This window comes from Gadus chalcogrammus, chromosome 8, assembly GCF_026213295.1.
Source record: "Gadus chalcogrammus isolate NIFS_2021 chromosome 8, NIFS_Gcha_1.0, whole genome shotgun sequence".
Taxonomy (NCBI): domain Eukaryota; kingdom Metazoa; phylum Chordata; class Actinopteri; order Gadiformes; family Gadidae; genus Gadus; species Gadus chalcogrammus.
In genome coordinates, this window is record NC_079419.1 from 21547421 (window position 1) to 21570120 (window position 22700).

Genomic DNA, 22700 nt, shown 5'->3' on the forward strand with positions numbered 1-22700 from the left:
GAGGAATTAGGGCAGCGGCAGGGGCTGGTGAGGCAGTTTGCTCAGACAGTCCATCTGGGGGCAGCAACAGTCCATCAATGCACACAGGTGCAACACAGTCCATAGAGCTGCTCACACTGTCCTTGTGCGAAACACTCTGAGACCCCTTCTCCTCTGCATCGGTGCGTCGGACACGCATGTGATCTTGGTGCCTGCAAACCTGCCTGCCATCCAACAAGTCAACCACAAAAGAAACCGGACCTGTCTGGCATTGAATAACTCCTGGCAGCCACTTTGAGCCACTGGCAAAGTTTTTGACATACACACAGTCCCCCTGCTGTAAAAGCCGCTCTCTTGCATGTTGGTCCCGTCTCACTTTTTGGTTCTCCTGTGATCGGGCAACTTTTGCTCCTACATCCGGGCAAAGGAGGTCCAGATGAGATTGGGGCTTTCTCCCCAGCAACATCTCTGCTGGAGGCAAACCCGTGGTTGTGTGTGGAGTAATCCGATACTGGAATAAGAAACGTGCCAGCTTAGTCTCCAGCGTGTGCACTGTCATTTTCCGCAGTCCATCTTTCAGTGTCTCAACAGCACGTTCTGCAAAAGAAATTCTCAACAAACCCTTTGAAAACTTCACTGGTGAAAGTGGGCCCGTTGTCACTGACAACCATATCTGGTAGCCCGTAGGTGGCAAAGATGCTTCTGAGCGTGTCAGTAGTAACTGGGGCTGTGATATTTGACATGATCTGTGCTTCCATCCACTTTGAATGAGCGTCCATCAGCACCAGGTACAAGTGACCCATAAACGGACCAGCGAAATCCAGGTGGAGCCTGGACCACGGACGTGCCGGCCACTCCCATGGGTGGAGAGGCGCAGGTGCGGGCATCTTCTGGTTACTTTGACACTGTGAACATGCTTTTACCTTTTCTTCCAAAGTACCGTCCATCCCAGGCCACCACACAAACGACCTGTTGAGGCTCTTCATCCTCAATACCCCGGGATGAGCTTCATGCAGCACTTCCGTTATAGGTGAGTCAATCTATGAAAAAAAAGGGCTTAACCCCAAAAAAATGTATACAAAAGGTTTTTCAATAGATTCTAGTAGTATTTGGTGTGCTGAATAACATACTAAAAGTATACCAAAATATACCTCCCAGAAAGTCCTCATTTCCAAGATGGCGGCCGAAATGGCGGCGGGGAGCTTGAAATGGCTATATCTCAAATTGAAACAATGTTGCAAATACACCTTCTGGAAAGGCTTCATTTCCAAGATGGCGTCCAAAATGGTGGGCGGCCAAGCTTAAAATGGCTATATATCTCAATAGAAAATGATTTTTCAAATGATTTTTCACTTGATTCTGGTACCTGCAAATATGCTTATGAACATACTAACAATCTAGGAAAATATAACTCCCAGAAAGGCTTCATTTTCATAATGGCGTCCAAAATGGCGGCCGGGAGCTTAGAATGGCTATATCTCAAATGGAAAATGTTACAAAAGAATGTTTCAACTGATTCTGGTACCTCTATACATTAAGAACGTGCGACAAATCTAGGTAAATATAACTGCTAGAAAGGCATCATTTTCAAAAAGCTTACATTGGTTAAATGGTTAAAATTGGTTACTATTCAAACTAGAAAGGTGGTGTTGGTGTTGAACAACATAAATGCCACACTTATTGTGGTCTTTATTCATCATCATCTTCGGGCTCCTCTGGAAGAAACTTGTTATGTGGATTGTCACATTCTTTAAGTAGACATGGTCCACAGACAGTAGTACAAGGTAGTCCATATTTTCTGCAAGAGCAGCGGAGTGTCTTGCAGGCAGTGGTACAGTTACAATGAATGACCTTCAAGAGACTGTCTGGAGCAACATTCATTGTTGACATGAGTGGGACAAATCTATTGTCCTGCAGGCTCCACCCCCAGTTCAGGGCATCCATACCATCTTCTGTTCCCATCCAGACCATGACCTGGTAGTATGCTCTACGACAGTGAAATTTGGTCGCAGATTCAGTTGGTGGCAGACGTTCAGGCATTACAGTTGATGAAGCTGAGACAACCTTCTTGCTGAAAATGTTATATTGCATTGCTGCAAGGGAATCTGTGCACTTTCCACCAAAGAGGACAGCCATTACTTGGCACCCAAGGTCATCGATCACCTCTGTGGTCTGGTTTGGGACAATGAATGCATTTGCACAAGATCGAAGGACAGGATCCCCTTTTACAAGCTTCTGGAAAGCAGTCTTTTTGCCAACCCCGAAGATCCGAGAAGTTGTGTCACAGCCAGTGAAAGCATGGATGAACATCAACTGAGAACACACATCATGTCCAAGTACTTCTTTTAAATGGTTTACGGCATACACTTTAAAACTGCCATCAGCTTTTGACTTGTCTGATCTGAAATAAATGCCCTTACTATCTCTCTGTGCATAGTGAAGTAGTAAGACAAGGAGATCTGTATCTTCTCCAATCAGCGTAGTGGTGAGAAGAAGAGATGATTTCACTGCGGCCCTTACGATGTCTACATCAGCATCTCCAATTGAATTGACCACAGTGCAACCCCTTTCTTTCAGTTCATCGCTTATCATTTGGATCAGCCTCTGTTTATTTAGATCTCTTGACAGGAACTCCTCCTTCTTTCCTGAGAACTCTGTCTCAGCAGTGAAGTTGACAATGGGATGAATATTGTTTCCTCTTCTTTGATGTGCGTTGTCTTTAATGGATGGCCCATCCCCATAGCCATCGAACACAATGGTGGTAGCTGAGCCATAATGTTGGATGGTGAAGTCTGCATATGACTGCGCAATTTTACCGTAGCTTTGTCCGAGCTTCCATGGTATTTGGTGAAGGAGTGAACCTCCATCAAGAACATAATGATCTGTTTCTGGTACAGTATCTATGATTGCATCACTTGCATGATCACAGATTGCGTGTGCAAGTTGTGGTTTATCAGCCTTGCGGAAGATGTTTCCAGCTTCAAAGAGGGCAGGAGGGAAAGGACTGAGTTCGTAACACATAACCTCCTCCAATGATAGCTCTCCAGTTTGGAGAGCAACCTTGATAGACGATTTTTGTCCAGGGGTTATGGCTTTATCCTTTCTACTAAATGAGAATGTGAATGCAGGCTGTCCAATCATTTTGTGCATGATATTGCGTCCAACAGAGTCATAATCATGCACGTTCACTCCGTCCTCAGCAACAACACCTGTAACAACATTCCTTAAAGAAGAGTCTGGAGAGAAAGGTGACCATATAGCAAGTTTTGAAGTGATCTTCTCCAGGTCAGCAGCATCCCTTTTCATCCTTGCCTCTGTTGAGTCCTTGTGCTGTTCTGATGTTGTGTATGTCTGGTTTGTGAACTCCTGCATTGCGGTTTTGTACTCTGATGTTATGCACTTTGACATGGGGCTCCAAAGGGCTCTCTGATTGTCAGTCATTCCACTTCCATGCGTCATACCACCGGTAGTCTTCAATGACCTCATCAATGTCGTCAATGAATCGAATATGCTGCTGCTGCTCAAGTTAGGTCTTTACTCGAAGTAAGTCTAATGGCAAATTAACAGAAAATAAGAAGCAGAGCAAGTCTTATAAAGAAGACACTCCCCCTTCTACTGTGTGTGTGTGTGTGTGTGTGTGTGTGTGTGTGTGTGTGTGTGTGTGTGTGTGTGTGTGTGATTTCCTCGCACAAAGCACAGGAACCTGTCCGTTGCCGCAGTCAAAGCACGGGAACTTGTCTTACTCCCGCAGTCCATGCTCCCCTATTCCATCAGGCAGTCATTTTGAAAATGATGCCTTTCTAGCAGTTATATTTACCTAGATTTGTCGCACGTTCTTAATGTATAGAGGTACCAGAATCAGTTGAAACATTATTTTTTAACATTTTCCATTTGAGATATAGTCATTCTAAGCTCCCGGCCGCCATTTTGGACGCCATTATGAAAATGAAGCCTTTCTGGGAGGTATATTTTCCTAGATTGTTTGTATGTTCATAAGTATATTTACAGGTACCAGAATCAAGGAAAAATCATTTGAATAATCTTTTTCTATTGAGATATATAGCCATTTTAAGCTTGGCCGGCCACCATTTTGGACGCCATCTTGAAAATGAAGCCTTTCCCGAAGGTGTATTTTCCTAGATTTCAGTACCAGAATCAGTTGAAAATTCCTTTGCAGCATTTTTTCAATTTGAGATATAGCCATTTCAAGCTCCCCGCCGCCATTTCGGCCGCCATCTTGGAAATGAGGGCTTTCTGGGAGGTATATTTTGGTATAATTTTAGTATGTTATTCAGCACACCAAATACTACTAGAATCCATTGAAAAACCTTTTGTATCAATTTTTTTGGGGTTAAGCCCTTTTTTTTCATAGATTGACTCACCTTCTGAGCCCGTCCCGCTGGTGGAATATCACCCTGGAGCCCCAGAGGATACAGCCATCCAGCAAACTTAGCTCCAGCTGACGCTTGACATAGGGCTTGAGCTCCTCCTGCTGAACTGTTACTGGCCAGCCCTGCAACAGCCATCTCTTTACTTGTGACAGCACCGGGTCTCTTTCAGTCCACTGTTTGATTTGCTTTGCTGTCATCGGAGAGTCAGACAGCCTGTCTAACAAAAACAAGGTCTCTGGAAGTAGGTTAGTTTGGCTCGGTGCCTCTGGGAGGGGAAGACGGCTGAACGCGTCTGCATTTGCATTTTCACTTCCTGCTTTAAACACAATGTGACACTGATACGCTGACAAAGTTAATGCCCAGCGCTGCACTCTTGCTGACGCCATGGGTGAAATACCCTTAGTCTCACTAAACAGGCCCAGCAAGGGCTTATGGTTGGTAAAAATGGTAAATGGGCGACCATACAGGTACTGGTGGAACCGTTTCACAGCAAAAACTACAGCTAGCCCCTCTTTCTTTAGCTGAGAGTAACCCTTTTCTGCTGATGTGAGAGTGCGAGACACGTACCCAATAGGCTTTTCATCTCCGTCCTCCATACAGTGCGAAAGGACCGCCCCCACGCCGTAGGGTGATGCATCACAGGATAAGACAACTTCTTTGTCTGGGTCAACGTGCACGTCTGCACGAGTAGCGTTGCTGAGGGCAACAGTTCTTTTACCTGCTGGAAAGCTGTCTCTTGAGCTTGTTGCCAATTCCAGGAACAGTCTTTGTGCAGCAGCTGATACAGGGGGGCGAGCACAGTGGAGAGTTCAGGCAAGAACTTCCCATAATAGTTCACTAAGCCCAAGAATGACCTGAGCTCTGCCACATTGGACCCCACATTTGGACCCCAGGAAGACTAGTCTGCCGCTTCTGCGACAACTAATGGGGATCCATAATAAACAATAAACAATAAACATTCTTTGAAGAAAAGGAGCCTCCTTTATCGCCCTCACCTTCTCTGTCATGGGGGAAAGACCCTGGGCGGAAATCCTGTGACCCAGGTAGGTGACACTTGGAGCCTGGAAAACACATTTACTGCGTTTTAAACGCAGCCCGCCCTCCTTCATTCTCTGGTAACCCTTCCTTTTACAGTCCCCTAATAACTAGGTATTTACCCGGTACATACCTGGTAAATCATAGTGTATTACTGGGTAATTACCAATGGTAATACGAAGGTAAATACAGAGGTAGTTACCTGGTAAATCATAGTGTATTACTGGGTAATTACCACTGGTAATAAGAAGGTAAATACAGAGGAATTATCCAGTAAATTATAGCGTATTACTGTGTAATTACCACTGTTAATAAGAAGGTAAATACAGAGAAATTACAGCTGAAGTACTAAGTAAAACCTCATCTATTACCCATCAACTCAACTAAGTAACGTGTAGATGTGTTTTAGGTTAGTAATAACTCCGATATTGTGTACTTCCTAGGAAATTAGGCAACCAATTCTTAGAAACACTTATTAATTCAAGATACTAATGTAGTTATCCAAGGTTTATGTTGGTAACAGCCCAAGTTTAATGATGTACTATCTAGAAATTAGCTTAGTACTTTCCAATAAATGACTTTACTTTACTTTACATAGCTACACCCATTTAGAGAGGGTTTATTCGATTTACCACTATGGAATTACTTACCTGGTAACAACCTCCGCAGGAGCAGTTTTCTTCTAGTGTCATGGTACAGCTTAACTACTGGGTACGAAGCCGTTTGTTTCCATGGTATTACCAGGTTCTTAATAATAATAATAATAATAATAAATTCTATTTATAATGCACTTTATATTCAAGAATCTCAAAGTGCTTCAGAGAAAAAAAATAACTAAAAACTATTAAAAGGGGAACCTCAAAGAAAGTTTAGCTAAATGCTCTTTTAAAGAGATGGGTGTTGAGGTTCCATTTAAAAAGAGCTGTAGTCTGTGGAGCCCTCAGGTGGTCAGGGAGGGCGTTCCATAGTCTAGGGGCAGCAGCAGAAAAGGCCCGATCACCCATGGTGCACAGCTTCGTATGTCGGGTTTGGAGGGTGTGAGTGGATCCTGAACGGAGTGTACGTGAGTTTGTCGGGGGGGTGAGGAGTTCCTGAAGGTAGAGGGGGGCAAGTCCATGAAGGCACTGGTGGGTGAGAAGGGAGACCTTGTACTCAATTCTGAGTGGGACAGGGAGCCAGTGCAGTGATTTCAGGATGGGGGTGATGTGGTCATGCTTGCGCACCCTCATCAGGACCCTGGCAGCACTGTTTTGAATGTATTGGAGCCTCTGGATGCTCTTGCCAGGGATCCCAATGAGGAGTGCATTGCAGTAGTCCAACCTGGAGGAGACAAAGGCATGGACGAGCTTCTCTGCATCAGCCAGGGTGAGTGATTGGCGGAGTTTGGCGATGTTCCTGAGGTGGTATAAAGCTGTCTTACATAGGTGTTTGATGTGGGTGTCAAAATTAAGTTGTGGGTCCATTTTAACCGAGGTTGGTGACGGATGTGGAAAGGGGGATGTTTTTGCCAGAGAAGGTGATATTGGTGATGGTGGGGGAGCGGAGCTGATGTGGCGTGCCAACAAGGATGGCTTCCGTTTTATGGCTGTTAAGTTGTAGGAAGTTGAGCTTCATCCACGCCTCTATCTCCTCCAGGCAGGTGGTCAGTGTGTGTGAAGTCAACTTGGAAAATCCCCGCTGGATATGAAGGGGTTAATATGCAGCGCCGACTGACAGCTGGGGGAATCCCTCCTCAGAGTGTTACCTGGGAAATCCGCGTCATTGCGTCACCTTACCGGAAAGGACAGAAAGGGGAAGAGAGACTCTTTCAGGAAATGCCAGTTGCAAACAAATCAGACAGCGTTCTGTCCAGCAGCAGCAAAGCTGCGCTAGAAAACGTGGGAAAAGCAGCGCTGGTACAGCCATAAAAAGCCTGGAGAAACGGCCGGTAAGAGAAAGATTTTGTTAGTGTAAGGATTGTAAAGTTGCGCAACCGCTTGTAGCGCACGTTAAAACGTGCGTTTAAGCATGGACAATTGTTTGGTGTTTGATGCCACATGATTGTTTGACTGCAAATTGTTTGAAAACAAATGGGGTTTATTTTTTGATCTGTAGATTGATAGAAATGATCTGAATACTGCTAAAGTTATTTCTATTTGACTTTATTGATCTATTTATATTTTTATATCTATACATTTGAAATGAGTGATTATATATATATAAAAAAAAAACAGTTAAGATGAATTTGTGCATTTAAAAATGAATTGATATTTAAAGCAGTTAAAAATGGTTTCATATATTTAAAACAGAATTCATGAAAATATGCTTAGACATTAAAAACTATTAATAATATTTATATTTACATGTATTTAAATGCATATATGAAAAACATGTTTGTATTTACTATTTCATTCTGCACTGCATTTACTGTAGTTATTTTTGGTTTCTTTAAAGGTTTTTTACCTTGCAGTATACCTAGCAGTTTACCACTTGCAACCCACTTACAACTGTACCCACAATACCTACCTGCTACAACTTACCTGTACCTGTGAAAATACAAAAAGAAAAGTAAAGAGGAGTTAAAGAAGGAAAACGGTGTGGTCATTGCATGAGTGGAACCCAGTTAAACCTCCTATGGTCTGTACCAATCCCTTTCAAGCAGGGAAGCTGCACAAACACTAGATAGCTTGACAGTAAAAAACCGCTGTAAGCTGGAACAGTGAGACAGTAAAAAAAACGGGACTGTAAGCTGGAACAGTGAAAACAGTGACCTGGAAAAAATAAAAGCACCCTGCAAACAGCAGGTGGACCCAAAACATCCAACATGGCTGAAACCATTGAGCAGCTCAAAAGTGAGCGGACAGTAGCCAAACGATCCTTCACACGACTAAGGAACAATATCATCAGAACTCACGACAGCATGTCAGAAGACCAGCTCCGAGATGGCTTCAGTAAAATCACCATTGCAGCCGAGAAAGTCATGGAAATTAATGACGAAGTCATGGCAGGTGTCATTGAAGAAGAGGAGGCAAAGCTGGATGAAGGAGGATCAGTTAAGCTGACCGAACAGCAAAGCGCTGACATAGCTAAGACCATCAGTGAATGTAATCAGAAGCTGAAGGAAGTTGAAGAGCTACTTGGAAAAGCACTCTGGACAAAGTTTGGAGATGAACTGCGCACAGCTGTAGAACTAGCAGAAGCTGAAGCTGATCGTGTTGGAAGAGTACATACCGACAGCAACCTTGACGCCTATGAATTTAGGCTCACTCACCTGAAAACACTTGTGGTTTCTGCAAAGGAAGCGCACTGCAAATGGCAGCAGTGGGTTCCGGTGGAAGACCAACGAGAGTTCCGTGGTCGGCTGAAAGAGCTGGAACACCAGTCAACCAGGCTGGTCTCTAGAAAGGCTGACTTCATAACGGCAAGACTACCGGAAAACACAACTGACACTGCCAGCAATCACAACTTTACTCCAACCATTAAGCTGAAACCCACAGCTCTCCTGAGATTCTCTGGCTACAAGCGTGATTTTCACAGGTGGAGAAGGGACTGGGAGTCGCTCCAAAAACAGGGAGAAGTAACTGGCTCCAAAGAAGTGAAAAAGATACAGTTACTCGACAGTCTCGATGACAAGTTCAAAAAAGACTTTCGCCTGACCACCTATAACACTGCAGATGACATTCTCCGCGTCTTGGAGAACCGCTATGGAAATCGCACGGCTATCGCCATTGAAATAGTGGAAGACCTACAGAAGATGCCATCTGTCAAAAGTAGTCAACCAAGGAAAATTGTGGAGTTGATTCAAGCCGTGGAGAAAGCACTCGGGGACCTGAGTGACCTCGGAGACACAGGCGCCATAAAGAATCCCCTTGTAACAAAATCAATCGAAAGTAAACTCCCTGAATCCCTCAAAAAAGAGTGGCTTGTCTATGTAGCCGATCCAAATAATGGAGTAACGCCAGACAAACGGTTTGATCATCTCTTGGCATTCCTCCAGAAGCAAGAAGCTATCTATGAGGAGCTTGAGCAGCTACGAGATGAGGAGCCAAGTAAGCCAAGTTGGAGAGACAACAGGATTGAGCAGAAAAGTGCAAGAACCAAGTCTACAAAGTCAGCTGATGACCAAGGCTGTGTAGTCTGTGGTCATGCCAAACACAAGAGAAAACTCTACTTCTGCAAGCAATTCAAGGCTCTGACTGCAGCCGAAAGGAAGTCTTCAGTAAAGAAGTTGGGAGCGTGTACAAGATGCCTTGAGGTTCACGATGACCGGTCATCCTGCAAACCTGGCTTTCTATGCAAAAATCAAGACTGCAGAGAAGAACAGGCTGAGCATGAATTCTACCTCCGTCCTAAATCTATGTCAAAGAAGTCTGACAAGTCGGAAAAGGATAAAGGCAGAAGGAAGTACACAGAGGGTCAAGAGGATTTCATCAAAAATCTCCCACCCGACCTAGCAAAGCAGTTCAGGGAGGTCTTCTCAAACGTTGCCTCCAGAGTCTTCACAACTTCAAATGACCAGCAAGGTCTACTTGAAAAAAGCGGGATGCAGGAGCTTCCAGTGATCATGATGCTACTTGTCGTCACAGCTAACGCCGGAGAGAAAGTCGGAACACTCATCGACTTAGCATCTGACACCAATTACATCACTCACAGAGCAGCAAGCCGTCTGAATCTGAAGAGTGAAGACATCATACTCATTGTCCATGGAGTAGCCGGAATGAAGGTCCAAGTAAAGACAAAGCGCTATCTCCTCAAAATCCGTGTATCCACTTCCAAGGACACACTGAGAGCACATCAATTGGTTTGCTATGGGCTTGAGAACATCGCAGATGTCCACAAAAGTGTAACACCTGGACAACTGAAGCCATTCTTCCCAGATGTACCTCTTGATGAGCTTGTGAGGCCCAAAGAGGTGGAGCTTCTCATTAGCCACAGAGAAGGCCGGCTAGCTCCACAGAGAGTCAAAGTTGTGGGGGACCTTGTACTGTGGGATGGACCCCTCGGGAAAACGGTTGGAGGAACCCACCCCAAACTGTTCGAGGAGGTTGAAGTGTCAGCCCACATGTCAAAGACGCATTTTGCAAGATCAATGAGAGCGGCAGCTGTGAAATATGAAGAGCTCACGTACAGTCCAGAACAGAACATCTCAAACAAAGAAGTATTCGAAATACAAGGATCAACCGCTTCAACCAGCAAACAAAGCTTCCTGGAGTGGTGGCACTGGGATAGCATTGGCGCCGCATGCGAGCCCAGATGCGGCGGCTGCCGTTGCGGAAATTGCCAGCCCGGTGGCAAAGAAATGACCCTTGCAGAAGAAAGGGAGCTTGAGGTGGTAAAAGAAGGACTCACGTATGTCATGAGCGTTGATCACAGCAGACAACCACATTGGCACGCAAAGTATCCCTGGCTAGAGGATCCAGCCTCACTGCCGAACAACAGAGGAGCAGTGGAAGCAACATTCCTGAGGACAGAGAAGCAGCTAGCCAAAGCACCAGAGTGGAAGTCTGCTTACAAAGCTCAGGTGCATGACATGGTGGAAAGAGGAGCTGCAGTCAAGTTGACTGAAGAACAGATCATTACCTGGAAGGGACCAGTATGGTTTGTAAGTCACCTTATAGCACCAAAGCCACACTATGTAACAACCCCGGTAAGACTCGTCTGGAATAGCAGTCAAAAGTTCAAAGGAACCAGCATGAACGACCTACTGATGAAGGGGCCAGACGTCCTCAACCAGATACGTGCTGTCCTCCTGAGGTTCAGAGGGGGAACCAACGCTGCCTTAGGGGACATCACAAAAATGTACAACTCAGTATGGTTGGAAGACCGTGAGATGCACCTCCACAGGTTCCTCTGGCGAGACTCAGAAGAGGAGGAGATGGAGGAGTACGCTATCACCAGAGTCAACATTGGTGATAAACCGGCAGGCTGCATTGCACAGCTCGCAATGCGAGAAACAGCCAACCTACCTTCCTTTGCCCACCTCGAAGAGGAGCGAGGAGTACTTCATAATGACAGCTATGTCGACGACATCCTAACATCTCACAATGACCTTGAGAAACTGAAAACCATCACAGCGAATGTGGAGCTAATCCTGAAAGCTGGAGGTTTCCTGTTGAAGCCTTGGGTCTTCTCAGGCCAAAGTGGGAGGAAGGTGAAAGACGATGCGAGCAAGACCAAAGGTAACAACATGGTTCTCCCGAATCAAATGAGGGATGACGAGAACAAAGCACTTGGTCTAGGTTACCTCATGGAAGAGGATAAGCTCCATGTCATGTCATCCATAAACTTCTCAAAGAGAAAGCAGAAGATGCGACTTGGCCAAGACCTTCTACTAGACCAAGTAAGAGCACAGACCCCCAACCCTTTGACAAGAAGGGACCTCCTGAGTCAAGTCTCAGGGTTATATGATCCAGTTGGCCTGGTGACTCCTGCCAAGCAAAAGGGTGCCATCCTTGTGCGGAGAGCATTCCAGGAGGCAAAGAGTGTCAACTGCCCTGTCAAAGACACCTGGGACACAGCATTGTCAGACAGCCTCAGAGAAGATGCAGTCCGGCTCTTCGAAGAGTATGTGCAACTCGGGTGGATTACATTCACCAGGGCCATAATGCCTCCAAGCTTCAGTGGAGAACCTTGGGCAATAACATTCTCAGATGGAAGCGAGCAGGCCTACGGCGCAGTGATGTACCTCCGGTGGAACACTGAGCAGGGCCCAGTCGTCACTCTAGTGGAGTCCAAGGCAAAGCTAACTCCTTTAGACCACAAAGGTGATGCTGTCAAAGCAGAGATGTGCGGAGCAGTGTTTGCCTCACGGCTCAAAAAGTACTTCGAACAGCACAGCAAGATCCGAGTTGACAAGTGGTTCCATATCATTGACAGCCAAACAGTTCTCGGTGCAATCCAAAGAGAGAGCTATGGTTATCAAACCTTCTTTGCAAACAGGATCGGCGAGATCCAGAACACAACAGCAATCCGTGGTGGTGGATTCCTGGTCCTCTCAATATTGCTGATATCATAACCAGAGGGGCCAGTCCTCAAGACCTGGATGAAAGTTCAGAATGGCAGAACGGACCAACATTCTTGAAGCTACCAGTGGATGAGTGGCCAGTTAAATCTGCCAAAGAGTTGGTGATGGCTGCCAGAGACGGTGTCAACAGATTACAGAAGAAAGCCTTTGTTGCTGCACTGACCCGAGCACAAGCCAAGGCACAACTGCTGCCGGATCCAAAGGATACTGACACGCAGAAGCCTTCTGAACTAAAGCAAGACCAGGAACCAACTCAGACCCAAACACAACCAAAGAGGCCACCAGCAGGATCAACTGTCCAAGAACTGGTGGATGTCAAGCGGATCAGTAACCTAAGCCGACTTGTCAAAACAGTCGCCTGGATCCGGAGAGCAGCAAGGATGTTCATGAAAGGGAACAAGCGAACTGCAAACAATCCAAAGTGGGAGGCAGTGTCGTTTTCAAAAGTCATCTCAGTGACAGAGAGGAAAGACGCCCTAAAAGACATCTTCCTTGCGGCACAGCAAAGTGCATTCTTCCCAAGCACAACCACAGACAGGCTGGTGGTGTACAGAGACCCAGAGACTGGATTGTTGGTCTGTGGGGGTCGTGTGCAGATCTTCAATGAAGATAAAGTTGCTGTCCCCATCTTGCCTTACGAAGCCTGGGTGTCGACACTGTTAGCACGAGAAGCCCACGAGGAGAACCACGATGGAGTGGCCGGGACCTTGCTCAAGATGAGAAGAAGAGCATGGGTCGTGAAAGGTCGGAGAATTGCTCAAAAAGCGGTCGAAAACTGCATGTTCTGCAGGAAAACTAAAGCAAAAAGATGCCAGCAAATAATGGGTGATCTACCTCCAGAGAGGACAGAACCAGCTGCCCCATTCCACTACACAGTCGACCTCTTCGGACCCTACCAAGTCAGGGATGATGTAAAGAAAAGAGTGTCACTGAAGGTTTGGGGAATTGTGTTTTGTTGCATGGCCTCCAGAGCTATTCACACCGAGCTGGTGAACTCTCAGTCCACAGAGAGTTTTCTGTTTGCCTACCAGAGGTACACAGCACTAAGAGGTCATACAAAGAAAATCTGGTCAGATCCTGGGACCAACTTCATTGGGGCTAAGCCAGTCCTAGAAGAACAGTACCGATTCCTTGCCAATCTTGACAAAGCTACCCTGGAGGAGAGAGCTGCCAAGGATGGCACAGAATGGTCGTGGAAGATTCATCCAGCCGATTCTCCACACCGGAATGGTGCCGCAGAAGCTGCTGTGCGCATTGTCAAGAGAGCACTGCAGAGTCTTGGAGGAGAGTCCGGCCTAAGTTGGAGTGAATTCCAAACAACTCTCTACACGGCTGCCAATCTTGCAAATGAAAGACCAATTGACGCCAGGACACAGAGCCGAGAAGACAGCGTCCAGTTCATCACTCCTAACTGTCTCCTGCTCGGACGAGCATCACAGGGTGGAGATGTCAGAACATTCGACTTCAGTGACTATCCCTACAAAAGGCTTAAAGAAGTGCAAGCGCAAGTTAACAAGTTCTGGAGGAACTGGAGTCAACTTGCTGGTCCTAACTTATTCGTAAGGAACAAATGGCATACCGCCAAGAGAAATGTCGCAGTCGGGGACATCGTCTGGATGGCGGACCAAAACTCCCTTAGGGGTCAGTTCAGGATTGCAAGAGTGGTTAGCGTCAACTCGGACAGCAAAGGAGTTGTGAGGGACGTCAATGTCAGAACCTTCCCAAGCTACCCCGTTCCTGTCACAAGGCCTACCGGAGCAAAAGTAAGTCACCGAACATCTAAGAAATTCAAAGAAAAGATCCCAGCAGCAGTTCTTCACAGAGACGTAAGGCGACTAGTGGTCTTGCTTCCCACCGAAGAACAGAACTAAACATCTGACCCTGTAACATGCAACCTGTAACATGCAACCTCCCAGGTGTCTCCACTGGAAGGTCGAGTGGGAGGTGTGAAGTCAACTTGGAAAATCCCCGCTGGATATGAAGGGGTTAATATGCAGCGCCGACTGACAGCTGGGGGAATCCCTCCTCAGAGCGTTACCTGGGAAATCCGCATCATTGCGTCACCTTACCGGAAAGGACAGAAAGGGGAAGAGAGACTCTTTCAGGAAACGGCAGTTGCAAACAAATCAGACAGCGTTCTGTCCAGCAGCAGCAAAGCTGCGCTAGAAAACGTGGGAAAAGCAGCGCTGGTACAGCCATAAAAAGCCTGGAGAAACGGCCGGTAAGAGAAAGATTTTGTTAGTGTAAGGATTGTAAAGTTGCGCAACCGCTTGTAGCGCACGTTAAAACGTGCGTTTAAGCATGGACAATTGTTTGGTGTTTGATGCCACATGATTGTTTGACTGCAAATTGTTTGAAAACAAATGGGGTTTATTTTTTGATCTGTAGATTGATAGAAATGATTTGAATACAGCTAAAGTTATTTCTATTTGACTTTATTGATCTATTTATATTTACATTTCAAATGAGTGATTATATTAAAAAAAAACAGTTAAGATGAATTTGTGCATTTAAAAATGAATTGATATTTAAAGCAGTTAAAAATGGTTTCATATATTTAAAACAGAATTCATGAAAATATGCTTAGACATTAAAAACTATTAATAATATTTATATTTATATTAATATATTTATATTTATAAGTATTTAAATGCATATATGAAAAACATGTTAGTATTTACTATTTCATTCTGCACTGCATTTACTGTAGTTATTTTTGGTTTCTTTAAAGGTTTTTTACCTTGCAGTATACCTAGCAGTTTACCACTTGCAACCCACTTACAACTGTACCCACAATACCTACCTGCTACAACTTACCTGTACCTGTGAAAATACAAAAAGAAAAGTAAAGAGGAGTTAAAGAAGGAAAACGGTGTGGTCATTGCATGAGTGGAACCCAGTTAAACCTCCTATGGTCTGTACCAATCCCTTTCAAGCAGGGAAGCTGCACAAACACTAGATAGCTTGACAGTGTGGACGTTGGCAGAGGGGCAGAAGAAGTGGGGGTTGTCCTGATGTAGAGCTGTGTATCATCAGCATAGCAGTGGTAAGATAAGCCATGCCTGCTAATGACACTACCCAGGGGGAGTATGTACAGTGAGAACAGTGTGGGGCCCAACACCGAGCACTGGGGGACACCGCAGGTGACGTTGTTGGTGTGTGATTTTGCTTTGCCCAGGGCAACGTGCTCAGTTCTGTCAGTGAGGTACGAGGTGAACCAGTTCTTTACATTTCCTGATAGTCCAATGGTGTATTGCAGGCGGTGAAGGAGAATATTGTGGTCAACCGTATCAAAAGCAGCTGTTAAGTCCAGGAGGATGAGGAGAGATGGGGAGCCGGTGTCTGCTGCCATCAGGAGGTCATTTGTGACCCTGACCAAGGCTGTTTCTGTACTGTGGCCATAGCGGAAACCAGACTGGAATTTTTCAAACAAGTGATGTTGTATGAGGTGATCCTGGAGTTGTGCTGCAACTGTTTTTTCCAGAACTTTTGACAGAAATGGGAGATTTGAGATGGGCCTGTAGTTGGAGAGGACTTCTGGATCAAGGGTAGGTTTTTTTAATGTTGGTCTGATGACAGCAGTTTTTAATGCAGATGGGATATGGCCGGCCAGGAGGGAGTGGTTAATGATATTGGTGATGAGTGGAGAGACAGCAGAGATGTTGGCCTTCAGCAGAGCTGTAGGGAAGGGGTCTAGTGCACAGGTGGATGGCTTCATTTTCCTGATGACGTCCTCCACCTCTTCCTTTGTGATGCTGGAGAAGGAGCAGAGGGTCTGGACGGAGTCAATCGGTGGGTCAGCAGTTGGAAGGGGCAGGGCAGTAGTGGTGGAGATGTGTGAGCGGATGTTATTCATTTTTTGTTTAAAAAAGTTGATGTGCATGTTGCACCTCTCCGTGGTGACATCAGATTGGGATGGTAAAGGGGGTTTGAGAAGGTGATGGATAGTTGAAAAGAGCTGTTTGGAGTTACCAGGGCTATTGTTGATTATTGTGGAATAGAACCTGGACCGTGCATTATTCAGGGCTTCAGCATATGCCCTCCTGTGTTCCCTGTATGCCTGTTTGTAAACGGTCAGACCAGAGGCCTTGAGTCGCCGCTCAAGGACACGCCCAGCAGCCTTCATTGTACGTAGTTCACTGATGTACCAGGGTGCGGAGCGCGAGAAGGAGACTGACCTTGATGTTAAGGGGGCGTGGAGATCCAGGAGACTGCTCAGGGACTGGTTGTATAAGTCCACTGAGTCAGCAACAGAGAGGGAGTCAGTTGAGCCAGAGGAGAGATGTTGAAGGTCCAGGGCCAGGGCATCCATGTTGATATTTTTCACATTCCTGAAGTGGATCTGCCGCTTTGGTTTGGTGTGGGAAGAAGGAAAAGGGAGCTCCATTGACACAACTCTGTGATCCGAGACGCCAAGATCATAGACCTGTAGGTTGCTGATGGGGGCGGAGTTTGAGATGACCAGGTCAATTGTGTGTCCTCTGGAGTGTGTGGGGGCATCAACATGTTGTTGTAGGTTGAGGGAGTCTAGCAGCTGAAGAAAATCAGCAGCGGGCTGGCATGAGGGGGTGTCAACATGAATATTTAAATCACCCAGAATGATGGTATTGGCAGAGGTAGTACAGAGTGTTGTGAGGAAATCAGACATTTCCGGGATGAAAGCAGAGTTGGGTTTTGGGGGCCTGTATATGTAGAACAGTCATGGGATGGGGGGGCTTGCATGTGAATGCAATTCAAAGGAGGAAGTTGTAGGCAGCACCATGGGGGACAACTCCAGGTCCTGTTTGTGGATGACAGCTAGGCCACCACCGCGTCCAGTTCTGCGGGCTGCCTCCAAGTAACTGTAGCCTGGGGGACAGGCTTCGTTTAGGGCAGAGTAAACCTCTGGCTGGTGCCAGGTTTCTGTTAGACACATGAAGTCAAGTCCTTTTTCCCTGATATGCTCTTCAAGCAAGCTGGATTTATTATTTAAGGATTGAGTGTTGAAAAGTTCAAATTTAACCAGTGACTGTGGAGTTATTCTCTGTACAGGTCGCAGAGCCTTAAAATCCACTCCGCGCAGGTTGGAATCCACTCCATGAAATCTATCCAGCCGGGAGTGCGGGGATCTCGCGATGTTACGTCTTTTGCCCTCAGCCGTCTCAGCGGACCTAATGGATGTGATGAAGCCGGCAGGCTGACCATAAATAAAGTTTCTCCCTGAGCCTCTGTGGATATATCGAGGTCTACGCAATAGTCCTAGCTGCTTAATGGTGGAAATACAGGGTGGGATGGAGCGATTGTTGTACTTCAGCAGCTGTGGGGCGAAATACGTCAACATCGAACCTGATGTTGAGTGATGTTTGCCTGTTTGTAGCTAGGTACGGACCCGACGCATCTGGGGAAGAGCTGGGAGGCAGTGCAGAAAATCCACGAGACAGTAGAGACAGCTTAGCAGGTTGACCAGGGCATATTCCTCACCAGGATCACCGAAAAAAAACACCAGCAGTGACCAGGAAAATGTCACATCAGCTACTTGTTTTAGCCGTTATTAGCCGTTACTAGGGACGCCAAAATAACAAGTGAGCTACACGGCTCTTCACAATAACACAATAACACTGGAACAACTACAGACAGTCCATAAGCTTGCTTTTCGTCGCTGATGTAGCTTGCAGGGAACCAAGTAGAGATTATATGTCAACAAAAAATCACTTTTTAAATTAAAATTGGCCAAAATTGGCCCAAAAATTGCTTGGAGAAGCGGCAAACAGACAGCGCCAGCGTCCTCTCCATTTGTTGCCTAAACAAAGATCTTACCATCTCATTTATAATAGATACATTCCATTGTCCATGCAGTCAACACAAACTTGTACCATGTACGTTCTGCGACGTTACCAAGTAAAACACAACAATTTACCCAGTAAGTAAGCTGAAACTGTACTGTAAAAGGAAGCCTTGTTTGTTTCCATGGTATTACCAGGTTCTTACCATATAATTCAACCCGGTATCACGCGAACGTTAATCTATTGAATCGTGTTCCAGAGCACGATAGTCCGACTTTTTTCGTGCTACACAGAATGAAATGTAAACCAATGCATTCTGAATGGGAGTGTTCTCAGACAATTAACTTGCTCCACAAAACGCTACGAGAGAGAAAGAGAGAGAGGGAGGGACAGAGAGAGAGAGCGAGAGAGAGGCTTCAGAAAGGGTGTGCGTAGATAGTACAGTGCACCCTAGTGATGTTTGTGCCAAAACCACAAATGCTATATATATATATATTGCCTAATTATATATATTGCCTATATATATATATATAGGCTACATATATAATTAGGCTACAATTATATTATTTAGCGTGTAATGAGACAATCTATAGCCAAATTGTCGAAGATGCCCGAGAATCTCCGGAAATATCAGCATGGGAAATCGGCGCATCAGACCCATGAACCTATAAAGAAAGAGGTAATCTCAAGCGGGAGAGAACGTTTGCGGTGCTGGTTGGTGTCAAGTAAATACAGGGCTCTCAAGTCTCATGCATTCGGCGTGAGACACACGCAATTCAACCCATAAGGTGGTCCGGGAGCGTTCTCCCTAATGTCCCTTAAGGAGCTCCGTACAGATCATTCATTGTTGAAAATTGTCTGTGATAACTAACGATATAAAAAGCTTTTGGCCAGCCGTTTCTACTTTCACCTTTAATTCTGAGAAATTGTGACAATTCACGGATATATTAAATGCAGGTGCGCTGCTCTGTAGGCAAACCGCGAAGGAAAAAAGGGTAGCTGCTTCATCTGTTCTTTTTAGAATTGTATGTCTTGGTGTTTTGATCTAGCCATAGATCTGTTGTCTTGTTTTTGGCTATGTGAATTGAAATCCGCATCCTTGCCTCGCAAGTCCAGTGTCGCGAGCGGACGTTGCCATGACATCTAGAAATCATACCGTATTTAATGGGTTATCATTAATCTTGATGTGTAGGGGTTGATTATAACTCGTGAATAATATTGTTTATACCACGGTCTGGGGCAATACTCGTATTCTGATTGGCTGCAGGGCGTGCATTAACTCCTGATATAGGCCTACAGACACCTGCTAAGTAGTTCAAGTCAGTGTTTAGATTCTCTGCCCGAGCCCGCCCGTCGCGGGTCCGCGACGTTCTATACAGCATGTGAAGTTATTTTTTCGTTTTGGCAATTAGCCGTGTAATAAGCGGGATAATGTATAGAACGTCGCCGGTCATTATCAAAAATAAGACCCTTCAGGGCGAAGCAAGACACCTTCGCTGCGCGTCGGTGTACTGTTCGCACTGGCGGGGCTTATTTTCCCGATAATGACCGGCGTTCTATACATTATCCCTTACATATATATTTAGCAGAGTAGGCCTAGTAACAAATGTGTACAAAGTCACATATGTATTAAAATGTCGGGTTGAAATCGGGCTCGGGCTCATAATTACAGTTAATGTGTCGGGTCGGGCCGGGCTCGGACAGAACGTGCACGGGCTCGGGCTTGATTTTCTTTATTAATCTTTATTATCTGAATGGGAAACCCAATAGGCCTATTTTAGGACCGAATCACCGTTAAACGTGTTTCTAATAACATTTCTAGCGAGAAATATACTTTTTACTTGCATAATCTTTAGTCAGTGATTGTGTCTGATAGTTATTAGGAAGATTTTATCGGCTCGCTCGCATGTTTCAACAACGTCAGGTTGCTAGGGACGCTGCTTTCGCTAAACTAGCAGCTCACGTGTTGCCTGCGTTTGTGTTATTAAACTGTTACTTTATATAACTTTTAATGATATCATCTTGTTAGAAACACGTATATCTGAGAGCCAACCCAGTCGCCAAAAGCATACGTTGACAGTGTACGTTTTCGTGAACACTGGATTACGTCGCATTTCAACATAAAATAGCGTGTTAAACACACACACACACACACACACACACACACACACACACACACACACACACACACACACACACACACACACACAATGCATTTCGCTGCTTAAACAACAACAAAAAATATTCCCTCAAATATTATTACTTTCAAAACATTGGCCAAAGTGGAATATCTTTTTTATTTGGGCTCCTTCTAGGACATTTTGGGTGGATTTTGAACGGTATGTGGGCAGGACCTTTTTTGCAGGACCTGGCAACCCTGCGCTGTTGCCCGAGGTGCTGAAATGCTCCGGAACAGATCTGGATCCACTATGGCCAAAAGACTTGTATGCCCCCCCTCCCCCCTTAAATAAATACGATGGCAGAATAAAGAATAAATTCATGCATTACCATTCAACTTGAACATGTGTTTTTACAGTAGGGGTGTAACGATATGACATTTTTAGTACGATACGATACGATACGATATCAAAATTAGTATCGCGATATCACGATACGATATTAACTTTTAGCTGTCAATTAGATTAAAATAAGACAGAAAAATGTATTTGCTCTGAAGAAAATATTTATTAACAACTTAACAACTTAAACATTTAACAACATTAAGAATAATTATTCAAACAACTAATTACCAAAAAAGATACTGTTTCTCTACTGCTTTTTTACCTGAGAAAAATTAAAGCAGTAACTGAAGTGACACTCACTCTAGTCTGCCCTCAGCTTAAAGCCCACTGCTCTCTTTCCCTCTGAACTACTGACACTGTAAAGTATCTGGCCAGTCATGTATTTATTAAAGTTAAACGTCCAATTAATTGATTACTCTGAGGAGTCTTTGGACAGGTTGTTGTGCAGGAAGGACAGCATGTTTACATTTGAAACTGTGAGTCCGGACCTTTGGGGAGAGAGAATGTGCCCACTTGTGCTGAATGCCCTCTCAGATGGCACGCTTGTTGCAGGGATACAGAAGAACCTTTTCACCACATTAGCTAGGAGTGGAAGCTGCCGTTGGTTGTAGTTCCACCACTGCAAGGGATCAGCAGCTTCGTCGATGGATGGCATGGACAAGTACAGGGTTATTTCATTCCTCAGAGTCTGCTCAGGTGTCATGGGTCCCCTCTCATCGATGTTGTCATCCTGTCTAGCTCTAATGGACTTTATGTGCTTCAGGATCCCAGACAAGGTTTTCTTGCTGCCTCTTCCCTCACCGTTTGTAGCTCCTTCTGATTGTGCTGCTGGAGCAAGCAAGCAAAGCAAGAAAGATTAATTTATACAGCAGCAGCACATTTTCACATATTGAATGCAATAAAAGTGCTTTACATAAAAGCAGCAAAGATACAATGTGGTACATACAAGATGTTGTAGGAGGCAGCAGAACAGATGTTTCTTCTGTCCCTGGAGGTGCAGCTGTTGGAGGAAGAAGCTTCATGGCTTCTCCAATGCAGGCCTTCTTTGTTTCATCAATGTTGGCACAGAAGCTTTCCTTAAATCTGGGATCTAAGAAACAGCACATTTCCATCATTTGTTTTGCCTTCTCTGAGTACCTTGCCTCCAAGTTGCCTCTAATTGCCTGCTTCATTGCCTTGGTGTCAGCTGAATCTGCACCATCAATGAGAAGGATCTCGCCAATGATGTGCTCCATTATTGGTTTCAAAGCTGACATGGTGACCCTTGTCTCCGAGGCAAGGGCATCTGTGAAATCGTTAAGGGGGGAGAGGAGCTGCCTAAGATTCTCCAAAGTGGTGATGTGGTGTTCCTTTGGCATCAGAGCCCATGAGCTCCGGTCGTCAGCTAAAACACTGCTAACAGGTTGCTGCTGCTCCAAGAATCGGGATACCATTTTGAAGGTGGAACCCCACCTGGTTACCACATCATGTATGAGGGCATGGTTTGGGAGCTCCAGGTCATTTTGCTTCTTTTTGAGTGCGCGTTTCTTCTTCCAGCTTCGTGAAAAGGCTTCCACCAGGTGCCTGCATGCCTTGACTGCCAGTTGTACTTTCTGTATGCCCAAGGCTTTTGAGATCGCTAAATTTAGATTGTGCCCAAAACACCCTAACCACACCCAAGGATGTTGGTCATCTTCAAATGCCTTCCTCATGTTGGAGGCATTATCTGTTGTGAAACAGACAATCTTCTCTCTCGGTATTTTCCAAGCCTGGAGAATACTGTCGATAATTTCTAAAATGTGGGCGTGGGTGTGGTCTTCCGGGAAATACATTGTTTCCAAGCAGTGGGACATCAGCTTCCAATCCGGGGAGATGTAGTGGATGGTTAAACTGATGTAGGGTTCACCTCCACCACTGCTGCTCGTCCACAGGTCTGTGGTTGCTGAAAACCACTCTCCCTCAGACACCTTTTTCTGAATACTCGCACGCACCTTTTCAAACATCCGGGGAATCTCTGATTCAGAAAAGT

General features: G+C 45.3%; 2 protein-coding genes across 2 annotated transcripts in view; one reads left to right on the forward strand and one right to left on the reverse strand.

Annotated features, from left to right (window-relative positions):
- LOC130387491 (uncharacterized) overlaps positions 1–22700 on the forward strand; it is a 156940-nt gene that overhangs the window by 39221 nt on the left and 95019 nt on the right. The gene's annotated exons all lie outside the window — the stretch shown is intronic.
- LOC130387495 (zinc finger BED domain-containing protein 4-like) lies at positions 20928–21854 on the reverse strand. The gene is made up of 2 exons (XM_056596608.1): positions 21639–21854; positions 20928–21520 (listed from the first exon to the last, which is right to left on the reverse strand). Exons 1-2 carry the CDS (start codon positions 21805–21807, stop codon positions 21105–21107), a joined length of 585 nt encoding a protein of 194 aa, XP_056452583.1. The 5' UTR covers positions 21808–21854; the 3' UTR covers positions 20928–21104.

What these genes read in the sequence shown, in the direction of transcription:
- LOC130387495 (XM_056596608.1), bottom strand. Translation starts at nt 21,807, where the DNA reads ATGATGGAAATGTGCTGTTTCTTAGATCCCAGATTTAAGGAAAGCTTC. An exon ending in GCTGCCTCCTACAACATCTT is followed by an intron (nt 21,521 to 21,638) that starts GTATGTACCACA and finishes TGCTTGCTCCAG; the next exon opens with CAGCACAATCAGAAGGAGCT.